General features: G+C 38.0%; 1 protein-coding gene across 3 annotated transcripts in view; it reads left to right on the forward strand.

The window, feature by feature from the left end:
- The window catches only part of NT5C3A (5'-nucleotidase, cytosolic IIIA), a 34041-nt gene extending 13676 nt beyond the window's left edge, over window positions 1–20365 (forward strand). Inside the window, exons 1-10 of one of the 3 annotated variants that reach the window (XM_060781631.2) lie at window positions 3881–3991; window positions 4482–4588; window positions 9696–9794; window positions 10462–10531; window positions 12250–12296; window positions 13129–13214; window positions 15175–15264; window positions 17266–17428; window positions 18294–18494; window positions 19779–20365. In XM_060781631.2, the coding sequence (XP_060637614.2) occupies window positions 4487–4588; window positions 9696–9794; window positions 10462–10531; window positions 12250–12296; window positions 13129–13214; window positions 15175–15264; window positions 17266–17428; window positions 18294–18494; window positions 19779–19880 (960 nt within the window). In that variant the 5' untranslated portion in view covers window positions 3881–3991; window positions 4482–4486 and the 3' untranslated portion in view covers window positions 19881–20365. Of the gene's footprint in view, window positions 1–3880; window positions 3992–4481; window positions 4589–9695; window positions 9795–10461; window positions 10532–12249; window positions 12297–13128; window positions 13215–15174; window positions 15265–17265; window positions 17429–18293; window positions 18495–19778 lie in introns of those variants that run through there. The other 2 variants (XM_060781632.2, XM_060781633.2) reach the window with 2 other exon arrangements.
- Window positions 20366–20580: the final 215 nt, after the last annotated feature.

The raw sequence follows: 20580 nt of genomic DNA on the forward strand, positions 1-20580 counted from the left end.
TGTTCCGGCTTACCTTCCTACCTAATTGGATTTACCTATTCCTTTAAAATGCTTTTTACTTTTACTGCTTTTTAAGTATCTTCAATAAACGGATTGCATTTCTACTCAACTGTGTGGTATTTAAAGTCAAAGAGCTTTTCCTGATCCGGAGGGCAACAGCACCCTGCAGCGTGGGCACCTTCTGTCGCCTATTACTTTGGCTTGTAGTCAGAATCCAACTTGCGGCGTCCTCCTTACAGAGCTGCCAGAGGCCTTTGGGGAACTCCTGAGCTCATGCAGAGGTTGTGTGGAGTGCTGGTGAGCCTGTGCCCCTACAATAGAGCAGTTCTGTCACACCAACCTTTCCAGGTTGATGCTGGGCAGTGGGAGAGAAGGCCGAGTAGAGCACAGCTCAGGGAAACCACCAATTGAGTCGCAGCACTCGTTGCTCTTGCCGGTGGTCGTGTCTGCGTGAGACCATAGGCACCCTGATGGAATCAGATCCTCAGTAGAACGCTAGTCAGCCAGGAAGTCAATGGAAAAGGCCACCCTGGAGTAGTTAAAGATGGTGGGAGCGTCTCTCAGCAGCTGCTGGAGAGTGCCTGGTTGGTAGACTGGCTCCCTCCCATTCGGTGGCCAATGGAATGGCTGCTAAAGATTGCGGGAAGGTTTCTCAGCAGCTGTTGGAGAGTGCCTGATTGGTAGACTGGCTCTCTCCCGCTCAGCGGCCGTTGGAATGGCAGTTAAAGATGTCAGGAGGACCTCTTAGCAGTTGCTGAAGAGTGCCTGGTTGGTAGACAGGCTCCCTCGCACTCAGCAGCCAGTGGAATGGCAGTTAAAGATGGCGGGAGGGCCTCTCAGCGGCTGGTGAAGAGTGCCTGCTTGGTAGATTGGCTCCTTCCCACTCAGCAGTCAGTGGTATGGCAGTTAAAGATGGCGGGAGGGCCTCTTAGCAGCTGCTGGAAAAAAACAACTTTTTAGTACTATTTATAGACTGTCAAAATTTTGGCTTTGGCCTTATGCTTGCATGCAAAGACCAAAGGTGATGTTCTAATATACCTGTATTTGTATAATGACTGTCAGTTATGGTAGTTATAATAAAATTAAAACATGCCAACATCATTTATGAGACAGATAGCTGGACTTCCTATCTTGAAAAAGATACAATTTTTCTAGAATGTACTGCATTGTTTATTCAATTACAGTAATTTGGTGGTGTTGTATTATTTAAATATATGAGAAACACTTCAACCTTTCAAGAATAAATAATTTTATGTTATAGCCCCACATTTATAAGAGAAATGTATAATCACATAAACTAAACTACTCTGCTTCATCCTTATTCTGTTCATGGAAATAATACAAATAACTTTAATAACTTGTAGAATACCAGTGGCGCAGTGGGTTAAAGCACTGAGCTGCTGAGCTTGTTGATCGAAAGGTCGCAGGTTCGATTCCGGGGAGCGGCGTGAGCTTCCACTGTCAGCCCTAGCTTCTGCCAACCTAGCAGTTCGAAAACATGCAAATGTGAGTAGATCAATAGGTACCGCTCCAGCGGGAAGGTAACGGCGCTCCATGCAGTCATGCCGGCCACATGACCTTGGAGGTGTCTACAGACAATGTTGGCTCTTCGGCTTAGAAATGGAGATGAGCACCACACCCCAGAGTCAGACATGACTGGACTTAATGTCAGGGGACTACCTTTACCTTTTACCTTTAGAATATGATACAAATAGTAATTATTTAAATGATATAGAGAAAATGTATTTCAATATACTAGTATGAATGATAAATTCTGAGATATATCAAATAATAATCTTAAATCACATCAATTGCATGTGTAACAGAATAAATCACTTTAGTTATATTTATTTTAAAACGCTATATATAACTTTGTATTTTTGAAAAAGTCTGTTATTTGTGTCCCTTCCCTCTTTTCATAAGAGCTTGAAGACCTGGTAGTTTCAACAAATCTTTGAAAGTGACCAGTGCTAGCAAAGCCCAGACATTGTCGGATACGGCCTTGCACCCCCTGTCTATTACCCTGGTCATTCTTCTAACAGCCCCCTGGAAATAAGCAGCTACAGGCCCGTTGCTGCTATTTTTGTTACCCTATTACAGTATTGTACCCAAATTCTGGGCCCATCTTATTTTGATTTTGTACCAGTCTTGGCCCAGCCTGTTTAATTGTTCTAACCCATTCCTTCCCATGCCTTAACAAATAAAAAGGTATGGAGAACAGGCAAGATTTCTTTTAATATATATGTGTTATTGGGATAATTTTATGCTTATGTTGTTGGTATTGTTATTTTTGCTTATGTTGTGATTCTGTATGTGCTGGTGTTGATACTTGGAAACCGCCCTGAGTCCCTTCCGGGAGATAAAGCGGTATATAAAGATTTATTATTATTATTATTATTATTATTATTATTATTATTATAAACACCACAAGATGAGTCCACAGCAGACACTCTGCTAGCTGTTGTATTGGATAACACGTCGGACACTTCCCAAGTGTCTAGGACTGTATGATGTATCGGCGAATAATGTGTGGAGATCCCAGTAAGGTGGCCTTTTGCAGCTGGCAGATGGTAATCTCGTCAGCGCCGATTGTATTTAAGTGCACGCCAAGGTCTTTAGGCACTGCACCCAGTGTGTCGATTACAACTCGGACCGCCTTTACTAGCTGGTGCCAGAGTCTTTGCAGTTCGATCTTTAAATCCTCATATCGTGTCATCTTTTCCATTTGTTTCTCTTCAATCCTGCTGTCACCTGGGATTGCAACATCAACAATCCATACTTTATTTTTTAACACGGTCGTGAGGTCAGGAGTGTTGTGTTCCAAAACTCTGTCTGTCTGAATCCGGAATTCCCAGAGTAGCTTGATGTGTTCATTCTCTGTAACGTTTTATGGCATGTGATGCCACCAGTTCTTTGTTGCAGGCAGATGGTATTTGTGGCACAAGTTCCAATGAATCATCTGAGCAACGGTGTTATGCCTCTGCTTGTAGTCTGTTGTTGTTGTTGTTATTAAAATGTACATTAAAACCATGCCCCAAAATATATTGTACTTGATGGCAATGTATTTAAAGTAGTTTAAGTGCTCCATAAATAAATTAGATACATAACATTTAAAACACAAATAAGTGGCGCAGGCATTGTAACTCTGCATGTCTGCTGTAGGGCAATAACAGAATAAGAGAAACTCGTTCTCATGTCCTGCATATGCACATCTAATAGGCCAATCTAGAAACAAATGTTGGATTTGATGGGCTTTCACCTAAGTGATCCACTAATAACTTTTACCATATTTACTTGTTATGCCTCATTTGCTATAGTTATATTTTCTATAGTTACTTTTGCAATTTATTCAATGTGTGCATTTATGGTAATATACATAGAAGAATTTGCCCTCAAGGAAATCCCAGAAGTTACCAAACCAGATAGTTTTCAGGCTTCCTGAAATGTTCTCGTTTTTCATGTGGAAAGTATGAAATATCAAATACCTGTCACTGACCATTCTTAATTTCAATCCTGTGATTTCAATTAGAATTATTATAGATAGTAATCATAATTTACTTCCTCTTGATTAAGTTCCTCTCTGTGAATATGCTGAGCACCCATGATGTATTGATAAAGCTATACTGTTGTTCCCAGCGAATGGCACATTAGGAAGTGTAGATACTAAGATTGAAATCATTTTTAAAAGGGATTTTACTTTCCTCATAGGGACTTTTCTCTTGTTATAGCATTTCCAATCAGAATGCCTGTTCATTGGAGAGCTGAGATTCTGTTGTTGATTTCCCAACTGATCAGCTGTAGATATGACAGGCTGGATTGTTGTGCCGTGCCTTCCTGACATACGTCACAGGCATCGGGTTTTGTTGCTCAGGGATTAGTCAGATTGCTTTTGGAGACGCCCTCAGCTGCACCTTGTGCTGCTATATTAGTGTTTACATAGCAAGAGGAATTTTTCTTTTGGCTGGAGCAGCTGCCTCAGCAAGGCCATCTGGTAAGTTGTAATAGAGCTAATTCTTGCAAGCCATGGTTGTGACCTTTGTGGTGTTTTGTATTATGTTGATGTTAGCTGTAGATTCTGTTTTTAAATGCTGTTCAGTCCTTCGGGTTTTTACTGAGTGGTGGATTGTACCATGTTTGGCAGAGCTTATATCTTAATAGGTATGCATGGGATTGTCGACTTAGATTGCAGTCCAGTGCACACTCCCATGGAGTAAACTCCACTGAACACAATACAATTTGTATCTCAGTCCTAATGCACAAGACTGTTCTGCAGGTATTTTAAAATGTGAATTAAAAGGGGGGCATCGCTTTGTGGGTTGATCTGAGCTACCTATAACTGCTTATGCATCAAAATATATGTAGGTAATTCTGGGATGATTCAGATCAATCTCTGTGTATAGTATATTTATACACACAATTACTTAGAATTGGATAATGTGGCAGGCCATTTCTTAAGGGGTTTGCTTGGTTTTTGTTGGCAGCCTGTATGCAAGTCCTGCATCTCTGGAGTCTGCTTGTGACCTGTGCTGTTGCAGTAGGAAAGAATCAAGAGAAGAAGAAGAAAGAGTGCCCTAAGCTCAGCGCACAGGTACTCTCTCTTTTTATATATATCTTCTAAGCACAAAGGAAAACTCTGACAACCCATTTTCAAAAATGACCATAGACTATACTTCAACCCTTTTTTCTTATTAAGTGTTGCAAATCCAAAGTTCAAGACAGCTTAGTTTTGTAACATCAAAAATGTTGAGACCAAGAGACTTAAATATGGCAGTTCTTTAAGAAAAAAGCTCAAAAAGACTTAGCAAACTCCTGTTTCCTTTTGAAATACCTTTTACTCTTTTCCTTCTTTAATGTGCCTAAAGCCTATACAGAATTATTTTTGCATAGTTTGCATCCAGTCTGTTCAGAATTCTGTTTGAATGACATTTCTGTCGATTGCATCATGCCATCAATGGAAAACAATTAAATGTTGCAGAGTGCCTGTATTCTTTGTGTGTATGAGTGTGTGTGCATCAATAATTTGCAAATAACAAATGTCCGTGACTGCAGGCCATATAAAACAATGGACTTTATTTCTCATGTCAATACAATCTAAAGTCATTTTGACACAACTGGATGTTATCTAAAAATGGATTATGTTGTCCCAAGAGACCCAACTGAAACTTCTCAGTATTATTTGACCCCTTGCTCTTCTTTTTGTAATTTTGGATCAAAATTATATATATGGCATAGTTAGAAGCATTTGTAACTATTAGCGCTTAGCAAAGTGAAACTGTTGCAATTGGCATGCGCAAAAATTGTAAAAGTTTCAAAAGAACTGCTATCTATTTATCAAATGCTGCCATTGTATTGAAAAACCTTCATGCTGCAAGCAGGCATTGTAATAACATAGATCCTTTAAATTACAAGGTTTTATGGTTTTGAACACTACATTTATTTGTGAGAAATATTTTCCATGAGTTAAATGAGAAGCGCATTTAGTAGTTTTGTTGAGTCCCTCTCCTCAGGTGAAACCACCAATGCATTATGAAGGACACATCTTGCATTACAGTTAGGAGAGTTAAGAGCACAATCCTATTTAATCTGAGTCTCTATAACCCAAAGGCAGCCCAGAACTCTTCAACTACACTGCAGAATTGTAAAACATGTAACTTGTTGTTGTTGTTGTTGTTGTTGTTGTGTACTTTCAGGTCAACTCCGACCTATGGCAACCCAAACAGAAGTCTTATCACAGGCGTTTCTTGGCAAGGTTTTTCAGGGAATGTGGGTTCTTTTGTTCTCCTCTGTGATTGAAAGAGGCCCCTTCTACATTGCCCTATATCCCAGGATCTGATCCCAGATTATCATCCTTAAACTGGATTATATGAGTCTCCACTGCCAAATAATCAGAGATAAAAAGATAATCTGGGGACTCTTCCGGATAGGCCCTATATCCCAGGATCTGATCCCAGGTTTTCTGTTTTAAACTGGATTATATGAGTTCGCACTGCCAGATAATCTGGGATAAACAGAAAACCTGTGATCAGATTCTGGAATATAGGGCCTGTCTGAAAGGGCCTTGGGATCAGATCCTGAGATATAGGGGCAGTATGGAAAGGGCCAGAGTGTGATTTGCCCAATATCACCCACTATATTTCCATGGCTAAGTGGGGATTCAAACCCTGATCTTCAAAATTGTAATCCCACGCTCAAATCACTATACTATGCTGGTTCTTTATGTACATTAATTTGATGGCATGTTTATATTAACATTGTCACACATTGCAAATGCGACTAGTAATTATTACCTACCACAATGAATGCTTCCTGCAATTCCTTCAGTTTTGATGTAGTTTGTGTAGGAGATACTGTCATTCCTATCTTTCCGATAAAAATATTTTTTAAGTTAGTAAATAGCTTTCTGAGAAGGGATTCTACCAGAAGTCGAAAGTAGATTTATTAGAATGCAAGTCAAGTTAGTTCTTTCATATGAGGCATTTAAAACAGTTCTTCACATGTGGAAGCATTAATAAACAGTTACGGACTTGGCAAAGCAAGTGTGAACTTTATATGTACCAGAAGTCTAATCTTACATGGCTCTCTGTTTATATTTGCTTGTCCTTCACTGAGAGTTTTTTTCAGGGCATTTCGAAAACAGTGTCCTATTAGCTCAATGTCAATTCTTCCCCCTAGATAATTAACTAATGTTATGCTTTTAACTAGTGCTCAACAAAATACACAGCCATTATTATTATTATTATTATTATTATTATTATTATTAGTTACCTGCCTCTTCTCATGGCTCAAGACAGGGCACAACAAAATAAAAATACAGCTGTGAATATAATCTGTTTAGTACAGAAAGACAGTGCCCTACTGTCAGTGCTACTCTGCTGCATAAATGTGTTCCTTCAGCCTACAAATTCATGAAATACAAAGTTATGTATGAACGTTTGCTCTGGTGAGAGGTATCTATGGACCTGTTGGGATAGAACTGGCAAGATATGTTTTAAAATATCCTCATACCATAAGGAGATAAGTATCCATATTTTTCTAATCTCCACTTCTGATTTAGATAATCTTATGCTGACATATACGTCTTTCTAGGATGTGCTACTGATAAACTTTTTAACAGAAGTTGCCACACTGTGTTCATGCTACCTGGACAAGTAATTCAAAGGATTGCAATTACCCCAAGTCAGGCCCGTAGCCAGGATTTTGTTTCGGGAGGACATGAATTTGATTCGGGGGAGGCTGAGTCTGAGTGAAAGAGGATCTACCCTAGCAAACCTTTTGTATCGTTACCCCAATACCCCCATGCTATTGAGCATGGTGATCAGATCATGATTTGAATAAGCATAACAGTTAAAATAATGTACCAGTAAGGCCTTCTCATGGACTACCATGAGAATTTCGGGGGGGGGGGTGAAGCCCCCCAAGCCCCCCCCCCCCCCCCGGCTACATGCCTGTCCCAAGTAATAATTTCTAGAATATCATTTTTTGTTTCCAGTTTTCACTCTATGTTAAAAGTTTACATTATAGATATTGTGTGAAATTTCACACAATGTAACCTATATTGGTCATATTTCATAGATAATTTTTATCATTAGCTAGAGTTAACAAAATTCTGAAGCTGCATTTTGAGAATTTGGCTTGGTAGCCATGCTTAGCTGAGTTTTTACTGCAGCAAAAAGATTAGTATTTTATAACATCATAGCTCTGGCTCATTCACAGATGTTTATGCAGTTTTGAATAACTTCATCCTCCAGTAATAATTCTTATTTGTTTTCTGCCTGCTTCTTCCATTTGCATCTTTTCTGTGGAAATCATAAAAGAGTGAAAGATAGAATAGCTGCATAGGATTTTCTTACTGCCTGTGTCATGATCCCAGGATCTTGTGGCATCTTGGACTAACATTTGGTGTAACCTTTTGTTGACCCTGATTCACTTAGTGTGTTGTGATAGATTATTTCCATAATCTCTTAATGATAGTCTACTCTAGAGAATATTTAAATCAATGTTGATTTCATTTTATATTTAAAATATCCAGTTTATCCTGCTGTTACATTGTAATTGCTCTTCTTCTGTATATTGAAATATCCACACACATATAAATGTATCTTTGCCTACCTTATCTTTTGTAATGTATCCCACTGAATATTTGAATTTTAACTGACATGTTCTGTTAGGTTTAAGCCTTAAAATGAATGTAATGCAATATATTTCAGAAGATAGCTTTCATAGATAACTGTCTGTAATATGAAAGTGTAGTCTTCCTTCTCCTTAATCTTATAGAGCTGGATTTTGTATTGGAGGCAAGAAATGAAATAATCATCTATCCAAGGTCTTAAGTGAAGTTCATACTAGCCTACCAGTCAACAAAGTTTCCTGTTTTAATGCAGTCATTTCTTGACGCAAGTGATCAAGGAAGGGTTTGTTCTAAACTCTGTCTCTTCTATTTAACTTCTACATCCTTTTGTAGCAACTTGAAACAGTAATTTGGGAAACAGCAACACAAACGATGTTGGGGAACTCAGAATGTTACTTAACATGTCCCAGCCATGTAAGCCTTCCTCTTCCTTAACCATGCTTATTCAGATCCACAGTCTCTCATTCTTCACTCAGCAAAACAGGCATTGTATCTCAGATGTTTTATTGTATTCTGAAATGCAGGCCATAGAGAAAAAAGTGGCCAAATACCATGGTTGGGGAGCTTCAGCTAACACAGAACCAGCTATGCACGTGCAAACTTTGTGTCCAACGTATACCATACAACTTCTGAATCCATTTAATACTGACTCATATACTTCACCCAGGATATTTTCATGCTTATGTCAAGCATCTTTATGTACAATCATAATGATGTGCTGATTTAAGACTGAGCGCTTATAGGTTAATGAGTTAAGTACTGTTAAAGTAAGAAGTTTGGCATCCTTCCTAAAGGATGTTGTCATGTGATGTCATTTTAGTACAGTATTCCAAATGTATTCATTCTAAATGAATGTCCATTACCTAAGTGTCAGGAGATAAAATAATTGAACAGCTGCTTTGTACAATATCAACTTAATCAATGTTTAGCTAATCCTTTCTCGGGCCAACTGCCACTTTAAAAATGTTCTGGCTGTTCCTCACAGCATTTTCCATGAAGCCATGTGGATCTTGTCTATAAGCTTTGAATTCTTCCTGCCCTCTACAGTTTGTGCCATCAGTATTGACTCCTTGCTTTCTTTGTTTTTTCAGGGAATTTACATATCTGTCATAATAACCATGAATAATCTCAGATAAGTGTTTATGGAGAGATGTAATAAATGAAACGAGCACATTATATTTTTGTATTGGCAAATGGTTTTTCATACATTTTAGGAGCATGTTCAAGAGCCATGAGAAGGCTTGGGACACTCATTTTGTAGCTGCCAACTTGATAACAGCAGAAGTGACATTGGACGTAGTAACCTCTCCAGTTGCCAGCAACATATTTATATTACAGAATAGACATTTCTGAGAAAATGTAACTTGAGAAGTGCTCAGAAGTTGTGAGAAGCTTAGGTTAATATGCCTATCATTTTTAGTGTCTGAACATCCTGTGTGTTCCATTTATTTATCTGGGTCAGAATCTGATTTTTTTTAATGTGCATGTATCTTCCTTTGCTGGCTTTTCCTGCATAACAGCAACACAACATTAAAAAGGAACATTCTTCTTGTTTTATTTTTCCTAGATGCCAGAATTCCAGAAAAAAACTGTCCATATCAAGGACCCAGGGAGAGTGGAAGAAATTATCTGTGGCCTCATCAAGGGAGGAGCTACCAAACTTCAGGTGAAGCACAAAACATATTTGTAGAAATGAAATACTAATCTTAGCTTTTAATTAAGATTTAAGAAAGAATAAAAACGTTTAATAATGCTTATATTAACAATTTTTTAAAAGAGCACAAATCAATAGTGTAATTTTATCTGTTATAGTATTGGCTCTTTTGAGGAATGATGACACTGCAGTTATAGTAGCACTGTTGGAAGAGGACAAATTATAGCAGGAAGGAAAAGTTTAGAAGCTACAGAATAACCTAAACATATGGCTAATCAGCTGTGGTTAACTAAAACAAACAAGTTCCACAAATTATGATTCAAAATTCAATAATTTTAGTAAGCTTTAGTTTATTCAAACTAAAATGCAAAACTAGGGTGCAGTTAATCAAAACTGATGTGATTTTTTACACTTGGCTTTATGATCACTAGAGAAGAGGAGATCAAGGTACAGAATCAAGGCTCACTACCTGAGGATGCTTGCCATAAATGCAGGTGAAACGTCAGGAGAGAATGCCTCTAGAACATGGCCATATAGCCCGAAAAAACCTACAACAACCCAAGGCTCAGAAAGATTTATTCTCCTAGATTTAACACCAATATTGCATTAGCTTGCTTTTTTAAGTGATGGGCATAAGATATAATATTGTACTAATAACATGTTCTTCATCTTTTTGCAGATAATTACAGACTTCGATATGACGTTGAGTAGATTTTCTCACAATGGTAAACGATGTCCAACATGCCATAGTGAGTTCTGTTCACTGTCTATAAAAAAAGACCTGTTTCATCAAGATTTAGACATACAGCCCATTTACCTAGGAAAAAGCATGATTTAATCCAAAATAAACTTTTTGTTACATGTGTAGTATAGCTCTGCTAATCGTCTTACGGTGTTTTCAAATAGATAATGTTTGATCCAAGGAAGTTTTCTCTCTACTTAACAGTAATCTTTAAAATGTTTGCATTTTATTACTTAACTCATATAATGTTATACTGTATCACTAAGTGCTTCCTTTGCCTTTTATTATTTAGTGTGAACTTTGTTTCCATCCTAAATATCTTGGTGTCAACTTAGATTGCATACTAACATATAGAAAACACTGCATGTACACCAAGCACAAAGTAGCTGCACGCAATAACATCCTGCGGAACTTACTGGCAGCACATGGGGTGCAGATCCAGAATTAATAAGGACATCAGCCCTGCCCTTGTTACTCAGCTGCCGAGTATGCTTGCCCTGTTTGGCACAAGTCTGCCCACACAAAGCAGGTGAACATAGCATTAAAACAGGCAGAATAATCACAGGGTGTCTGAAACCTACACCTGTTGATAAACTCTACAAGCTAGCTAGTATTCCCCTCCCCCCCCCCCCCATGTGTGATGGGAAGTTGCTGCTAACTGTGAGAGAAATAAGGTTGAACTCTGTGAAAGCCACCCACTGCATGGCTATCAGCCTCCTCCCAGTAGACTCAAATCAAGGAAAAACCTCATGAGAACCACAACTCCTCTTAACGTTCCCCCAGCAACAGCAAGAGTATCCCTCTGGGCAGCTAAACCAGGAATTCCCAATTAGATGGCCCCCCGTGAAGGTCTGCCTCCAGAGGCAAATCAAGAATGGGCAACTTGGAAGTCCCTGAACAAACTCAGAAGTAGAGTGGGCAGATCAAAAGACAACCTGGCTACATGGCATTACCTAGAAGAATCATCCTCCTTGTGTGACTGTGGAGCCGAACAGACAACTCCACATCTCTATGCTTGTCTGCAATGACCTGCCTTATGTACAGAGGAAGAATCGTTTGAGGCTACAGACAATGCAGTTGCTGTTGCCTGTTTTTGGTCAAAAGATATTTAGCTGCTTGTGCCTCTTCTATTTTTATCAATTTTATACTAAATTATCCAATGCTTTTGATACAAAATAAATAATTTAGCTCATAGATATTACACTATGTTGCTAACTCCTTCCTTTGCATTTTATTACTTAGCTCATGTATGTTAAGTTACACTTTGTCTCTAACTGCTCTCCATTTATGAAAAAATAGTAATCCCTACTCATTTGCAGGAGTTTCCTATTTGAAAGATTCTTATTAAATGAAGGATGCTGAGAAAATTTTATTCTGAAAACCTCATTTAGATTCCTTTTCGAGTGCATAACTTCATATAACTCCTAGATTTTATTATTTTAATTGTTATTTTTAAATTACCTTTTAAACTTGGCCTACATATTCTGTGGCCTTCCCGGTGTTTTGGACTTCAGCTCCAAGCTAACCATCTGACAAGCTGGCTAGGGCTTCTGGGAGTCTGAGTCCCAAATACCTGAGGGCCGCAGCTTGTACAGGCCTGGTTTAAACAATAGTGATGCTTATGCTTTGAATAGTTTCAGACTACTATACAAAATAAGGATGAGTTGGAATGCTTTATTGTTTGCTCAAACAAAGTTTCTAATATTTTTTTTCAATATCTTTTAGATATCATTGACAACTGTAAACTCATAACAGATGAAAGTCGCAAAAAGGTAATCCTAAAACTGGAACTGAGTTGAGTGGTTAGTTTCTTTGGAATTCTGTGATCAATTGTTGTGAATGAATAATTTGCTGGAACTCTTTTTAGAATTGTCTCAAAGTGTACCTTTTAGATTTCATGGTTATTTGGATTCTTTTCTTCTTCTTTTCTTTTTCTTTTTGTATCTGCATTTCTATGATTAACCATCTATATGTACCCGATCTCATGCATCTGAAAAAGCACGCTCAAATATAGAAAAGCTTGTGCCACAATAATTTTGTTAGTCATTATGAAGTCTCAAATAATGGTTGCCATTTTTGTCACTTTTATTCTACTTATTGTTATTATTACCTTAACTTTTGAACTATAAAATAGAAAGTTTAAATGAAACATATTTTAGGTGACAACTGTTGTTTCCTGATTTTAACTTTAGCTTTAACATAGAGTAGTGGGTAAGTCAATATTCTTCTATTGCCACTTTACCAAAATTCAGGATTTGCCTGTTCCGTATATGGTAAAATATTGTATTTCATCGCATAATAGTCACACTTTCCCTTTTTTTTTTGTTAAAAAAGGTGGGATGCAACAATTATGTGAATAAATTCGTATTTAGCTCTGGGGCTTCTCTCAGCTGCAGGTGCACGGGCGGGGTTGACTATTAGCAAGGAATCACAAAATACCAAAACCGGAACCCCAAAAAGGAGGATGCTGCTATTATGCAATGGAGACTATTATGAAATGAAATGAAATTAAATATATAGTATATAAGAATCAAGGCTGCAAATTAATTAAATCACAAAAAATGCCAAGAATTATAATCAAGAATAACTTTTTTTTCTTTTCAGTTACTCCAACTGAAAGAAATATATTATGCTATTGAAATTGATCCTAGTCTTACCATTGAAGAAAAGTATCCTTATATGGTTGAGTGGTGAGTTTATGAAAGGTGACCAGTTCCCTTTCTGTAGGTTCTGCTACTCGTAATATTAATTTCTCAATTGTCAAATTTCTCAGGTTTCCGAACCCCACTTTTGATTACTCCTCTGCTCAAATGCATTTTATCCTCAATGTTATGCTGGGTACAGGCAGTCCCCAAGTTACAAACAAGATAAGATCTGTAGGTTTGTTCTTAAGTTGAATTTGTTTTTATGTCAGAACAGGTACATTTTAAAAGTGTAACTCCAGCCATATAGATAAACCATGGTAAATCTTTCAGGGGTGACTTTATTTATTATTTATTATTTATTATTTTATTTGCTTTATTTCTATACCGCATTTTTCAGCCTCAGGCGGCGACTCAATGCGGTTTACACAGTGCAATTTATCATAACAATAACAAGTGGTTAAAACACATCATAAACAACAGACAACAACAATTAATTATCCTATCAACGCCTCAATACAATCAGAATCCGTTCTCAATATCCTTATGCCATTCCAGTGTTCGATATGCCGTCTTCTTAAGTTTAGTTGCACCGTTTAGCCAAACGCTCGCTCATAGAGCCACGTCTTGACCTTCTTCCTGAACGCCAGCAACGAAGGGGCCTGTCTGATGTCAGCAGGTAGGGCATTCCATAGCCGAGGGGCCACCACCAAGAAGGCCCTGTCTCTTTACCTTCATAGAAGTGAGATCTCTCTCACTACTTGTTGTCTCACCTGTTTGTAACTATGAGTTGTTTGTAAGTCAGATGTTTGTAACTTGGGGACTGGCTATATCATAAAATAAATTCTAAGATTACATTTGATAAAAGCTTCTCATTTTTTCTCCGTTCCCTTTTGTTGCCCACAATCATGTGGCAGGATTATGTGACTTCACTTCAAAATTAGCCTTTTACTTTCTCGATGTCAGAGTTGAAGACAATTTTAGAAACCTTTTCTAATATGATGCATGCAAGAGGGAAGGTGGTATGTTTAAAAGGGCTCTTTACCGAATGCCAGGGTTTCATTTACCTGTAATGTTAAGCCATGGTTTAACATTTGGAGAGTGATCCTCAGCAAGCCTTGGACTGATTCAAGCAAGTTTGTGAGGATACTGGACATTTCCACATGTTTTAGACCGATTACACTTTATGTCACCCTATCGTCATTTATCTTAATTCATAAAATATATTAAAACAAGCTAGTTTCATAGTCTGGTTTAAGATTAATTTGTGTCAGCCAATAATAGCTAAAATGAACCATAGTTTACCTAAGTATCGATAGCACATTAAGTTGTGTTGAATGTAAAATGTAAACAAGTGCCTCCAAGCTCCTTCTGGCAACATTGAAGGGGATGGAGGTGATCAAGAGCGGCTCAAAACATTTCTTCTGAACCAACCCTTTATTATTGGTACTAAAATATTTTTGAAAAAAATGAAATGCACTTAAATGGCATCTTATGGAAGTGATAAATATATGTAAATTATTTCCCAGTGGAAAAGGCAAATGAAAATTAGAAACATTTTAGTAACACTTCCTTTTTAGAGCTGTTGTTTTCAGTGGTCGATTATTCAAGCTGTTCTTCAGAGTAATTTTAGAGTAACTTTGAAAACAATGTGCACCTAGAATTTAGTTTGTTGTGCAAGGCAGTTTTTGTGTATCTGTGAAGCATTGGCTGAAAAGTTCTTTGACTTCTTTGTGTTCATTTTATGTATATATCTTCAGCAACAATTAATAGCTGTTTAGATGTTTCCATGAATATCTTCTGTTTCCAATAAGAGATAATGAATGTTAGCACAATCTATAGCCCTCTGGGCGTTTTGGACTTCAAACTCTCAGAATTCCTGACCATTGCAAAAGCTGACTAGGGCTTCTGGAAGTTGGCGTCCCAAACAACTGGAGAGCCACAGGTTGTGCAGCCTAAACAAACACAAATAAAGTATAAGCTGCCCTGTTTTTATTTTTCATTTTAGGTACAACAAATCACATGCTTTACTTATTGAACAAGGATTGCAAAAGGACAAACTTTCTGAAATTGTGAGGGAGTCCGATGTTATGCTAAAGTAAGCCTTTAATATTGTTTTCTGTAGTTTTATAAAATAAAAGAGAAAACAAATTCCTTTGAATTTTAGAAATAGAAAGATGCACCAAAACCATCATTCATTTATGCTAGTTTCATAAACTGTTGTTTGAAGTGAATATTTGTTTCAGTTAGACATGATAAATAATAAACACAGCTTATCCAAATTGGGATACTATGACAGAATGAAGGAAATCTAAATCAGAAGCAAATGCTTCCAAACACCTTACCTCTGTGCTCATTGTTGTTCTTCCCATGCTATGATTGCATATCATCTGAATGAGGCTGGGTTAGTACTTTCATAGAAGCAGAACTGTGCTGAGTTCTTTATGTTTATTCTGCTTTTGCACTATTTGAATGTGTATCCGGAGATTTTGGAGTTCGATGCCATCTGTACACAGATGATGTCCAACTCTATCACTCATTTCCACCAGATGCTAAGGAGGCTGTCCAAGTCCTGAACCGGTGCCTGGCCGCTGTGACGGTCTGGGTGAGGGCAAGCAAATTGAAGTTGAATCCAGACAAGACAGAGGTCCTCCTGGTTAGTCACAAGGCCGAACAGGGTATAGGGTCACAACCTGTGCTGGATGGGGTCACACTCCCCTTGAAGGCACATGTTCGCAGCTTGGGAGTTCTCCTGGATTCATCATTGAGCCTGGAATCCCAGGTTGCAGTGGTGGCCAAGGGAGCATTCGCACAATTAAAACTTGGGAAGTCAGACTTGGCCACAGTGGTCCATGTTCTCGTTACATCTAGGATAGACTACTGCAATGCACTCTACATGGGATTGCCTTTGAAGACTGCTCAGAAGCTTCAAATAGTCCAACGAGAGGCAGCCAGGTTAATAACTGGGGCGGCATACAACTCCCATGTTACACCAGCTCCACTGGCTGCCAGTTTGCTACTGGGCACAATTCAAAGTGCTGGCTTTGGCCTATAAAGCCCTAAACGGCCCCAGTTGCCTGTCTGAACGCATCTCCCCCTATGAACTGCCACAGAGATTAAGATCTTCTGGGGAGGCCCTGCTTTCCATCCAGCCATTGTCACAGGCACAATTGGTGGGGACGAGAGACAGGGCCTTCTCGGTGATTGCTCCGTGGCTATGGAACTCCCTTCCTGGTGAGATGAGGTTGGCCCCCTCCCTCCTGTCCTTTAGAAGGATGGTAAAAACTTGGCTGTGGGACCAAGCTTTCAGGACAGGGCAATGAAGCGGCAGTGGGAAAGATGACAGGGCCAATTGGATTTGATGCAGATGGCTGGGACGGTTTTAAATGGTGTATTTTAATATTTTGATAAATCCTTTTTTTATGTTTATGTATTGTATGTGAATTTGTGTCCCAGCATTGAGTGTTTGCCATGTATATGCTGTGCTCCGCCCTGAATCCCCTTTGGGGTGTGATGGACGGAATATAAAAGTTTTAAATAAATAAATAATAATACATTTTTGGGATCACCTTCTTTGCCCCACTTTCATGCATCATTAAAGCTTCACCTCTTTGCCAAAGAGGTGAAGATGTCACCTTTACTGCATCTTTCTGCCCTGTCATCAGGCCTTAAGAATAGGAAAGCTGATGTTGCATGAACAAGTTGACCTTTTCTTTTTCTATCCCCTCTTATCTTTATCTGAAAGGTATAGCCCTAATCCCTGCTCACCCTTGCTCTTTCTGAAGCAATTTTTTGCCTCTAGTTGCATACATATTCACCAAGTTAACCTCTTGTGTCTGTAAAAATAGAAGGCAAAGGGAGATTATTAACCCACAGTAGGTTTTTCCATGGAAAATTTGAACGACATGTTTTTTTTAAAGATAACAAACCTTTGATAATGCATTTTGAGTGCTTGAACTCACAATTCGAATGATGGCCTCTTATTTTTGCAGAATGATTGAATAGAAAGCAATTACTTTCCAATGTTGGCATTGAAAGAACAAACTGCTCTCAGGTTTAAAAAAAACCCCACAAGAATTAAAACCTTTCTCTTTTACAGGGAAGGATATGAACATTTCTTCGATAAACTCCATAAACATAATATCCCTGTATTCATATTTTCTGCTGGAATTGGAGACGTATTAGAAGAAGTTATTCAACAAGCAGGAGTGTATCATCCAAATGTCAAAGTAGTTTCCAATTTCATGGATTTTGATGAAAATGTAGGTATAAACCTTTCAAATTCAAACCATTAATTCACTGTAACTTTTATGTTATGCAAATCATTTGTTAAGGAAGACAATTCAAGCATCTTTCAACCCAGTCAGAAACAAATCATTATATGTGTTGTCGAAGGCTTTCATGGCCAGAATCACTGGGTTGCTGTGAGTTTTTCAGGCTGTATGGTCACCCTGAGTCCCCTTTCGGGGGGGAGAAGGGCGGGCATACATATAGGAAATAAATTAATTAATGTTCCAGAAGCATTCTCTTCTGACATTGGCCATCTTGATTAGCACTGAATGGCCTTGCAACTTAAAAGCCTGGCTGGGTGCTGACTGGGGGAATCCTTTGTTGAGAGGTGTTAGCTGGCCCACCCAACAAAGGATTCCACAGGCAGCAACCAGCCAGGCTTTGAAACTGCAAGGCTATTAATGCTAATCAAGGTCGTCAATTGCAATATTCACACTTGCTTCCAACAGACAAGAGTTCTTTCTCCCACCCTGGACATTCCAGATATATAAACCCCACTTGCCTAGTTTCCAACAGACCTCGCAATCTCTGAGGATGCCTGCCATAGATGTGGGCAAAATATCAGGAGAAAATGCTTCTGGAACATGGCCATACTGCCCAAAAAACTCACAACAACCCAAATCATTATTTCTTTATTTTTAAGTTAATATCTAAATCTGATTTCAGATTCTAAGTCAAATAAAATATTTCTGTAATGAACTAATTAATGAATGAATAATTAACAATGCATTGTTCACATGATGATAAACTGCATACAATATTTGGAGAATTCTGGGGGGGGGGGAGAATTAAACCTGTAAAGCATGACCTTGGAGCTAATTTTGTCATGAATTATAGGGCGTACTAAAGGGATTTAAAGGAGAATTAATTCACGTTTATAACAAACATGACGGTGCCTTGAAGAATACAGAGTACTTCAAACAATTGAAAGACAACAGCAACATCATATTGCTTGGAGACTCCCAAGGAGATTTAACTATGGCAGATGGAGTGGCAAATGTTGAGCACATTCTTAAGATTGGTTTTCTCAATGATAAAGTAAGTATGAATCTTATTGGTCCATCACAAAAATTGACTTCAGCAAGTTTGGGCTCACTTACATTTTTCAAGTTTTATGATCAGAGTCTTTTCAATTTCATCGCACATTCAAGGGCAGATGTTTTTAGCCCGGTACTGTTCTTGCGTCTTCTGAATATTTATAGATTCTTATTTTAGTGTCCGATTGTAAAGCCATTTACTTAAGATTGCAGATATTGTTCCAGGGGTCTTGCTTTTGCTTTACTACTTTATTATGTTGTCTGCACCAACTAACAATGGGCAGAATTTACTGTCATTATTTTCAAGCATGTCAACATCATACTAGATGTTACTGGTTTCAGCTAACCAACACTGCAGAAACTGTAGTTCATCAAAAAGTGAAAGCTTCCAGATTCCTTCCAGACTAAGGTTTTTGGCATGTATTACTAATTGGTCACCCTAAATTGTGTTTTGGTTTAGGCTGCTAAAGATGGGCAACATTTTAGGGGGCATATGATTTATAGATAGTGCCAGCTACAGTCTTTTCCTTTTCTGTCATCCTCATTCTTCTCTTAAGTCATTAATTTTCCCATTTCTTCACCCATCCCTGCTTTGTCTGGCTCCCCAAATAGCAGGCTGATGGAAGAGAGACAGATTGCACCTTCCTAAAGTTCATACTGAAACAGATCCAAGTTGACTGTCTCTTGCTTTACAGCAGACTATGGATGTAGCATTATTTTAAAACTTAGCTGGAACCTACATTAGAAGAGCTTTTATTAAACTGCAAAATAAGCTAATGTATGTCTCATTGCTTTGCAACCAGGATGGGCAGTTGTAGGAGGTTGGTGGACTTCTGCTTGGATGGACACACACACAAATTATGCCATGTTTTTGGAGGGTCCCCTAGGCAGTGTCCTTGCAGACAGCCAATTCTCTGCTTTATTGTATGTCTGCAAATTGTGTTGCATTCTAGTTTTGGAAGATGGTGGGTTACACAACATTATAATGTTTTTTTTCTGTACAATTTCATATAAATAGGCTGCATGGTTTATATTCAAGTTAGTATTCATTGGTATTCCACAGCTCAGAATTATGATAATGGGTTTGATTTGCTTTATATTTAAAAACCTTCCCAGAGTATTCAGACATGTTTACATACACCTTTGAACAAAAAAATGTTTACATTACTTAGTGTTAACAGATATTTTACTACTTTGAAAAATAAAAACATTAGTTAATTGTAGCTGTTTCTAGAGGTATTAACTTTTCTGACAATTGGGCTTTGCTTTTCATTCTTATAACTAGGTTGAAGAATTGCTGGAAAAATACATGGACTCCTATGACATTGTTTTGGTGAAAGATGATTCCTTGGATGTGGCCAACTCAATCCTACAGAAGATTCTGTAACGTGCATCATTGCAGTTGGCATGTTTTCATCCTCATGGAAGCAATACAACAGATCAGTTTGCTTGCGCTGTCTTGGAATATTACCGCTGAAACTGTTTTTCTTGCAATTTGTTTGAAAAGAATACTGTATCCATCATCATTTGGACACTCCTTGCTGCTGTTAAACACACTTCATTTTTGACTGCATCCCTTATTTTTTGGTTCCAATGTTAGTAAGTCTCCAAGGATTTCATTTTTTATTCATGCTTAATAAAGGGATGTTTTTGAAATGGAGCCTGATAGAAAAATTGTAAAAGGGTAAATTTTCAAAGAGTTAAATTTATTTATTTTAAACTGCATATTTGTGTTTTTAAAGTTGGGGTTTTTTGTATACCCTGAAAAAAATACTTTATGGTAGAGCACATATAAAAGAGCTCTCTGTTCACTCTTTTGTACTGGAAAGAGTAGTTCTATACAATAAATTCCTAAAATCCCTTTGGTCATAACTAATGATTCCTGAAGCACTCTTCTAGAATGTTTTATGATAGTAATTATACAAGGATGTGTTTGCGTCTGATTTGTTAATAATGTTTGTTTATAGAACCTTTTCCACCAAAGGGAGGAACATCAAACATATATCATCAAAGATAATAAAACATAACGCTATAAATGTACATAAAATCCCCAACATCCCACCATCCACTGCTCATCTCAGCACCTC

Source organism: Anolis sagrei, chromosome 6 (assembly GCF_037176765.1).
Source record: "Anolis sagrei isolate rAnoSag1 chromosome 6, rAnoSag1.mat, whole genome shotgun sequence".
NCBI classification, from domain to species: Eukaryota; Metazoa; Chordata; class Lepidosauria; order Squamata; family Dactyloidae; genus Anolis; species Anolis sagrei.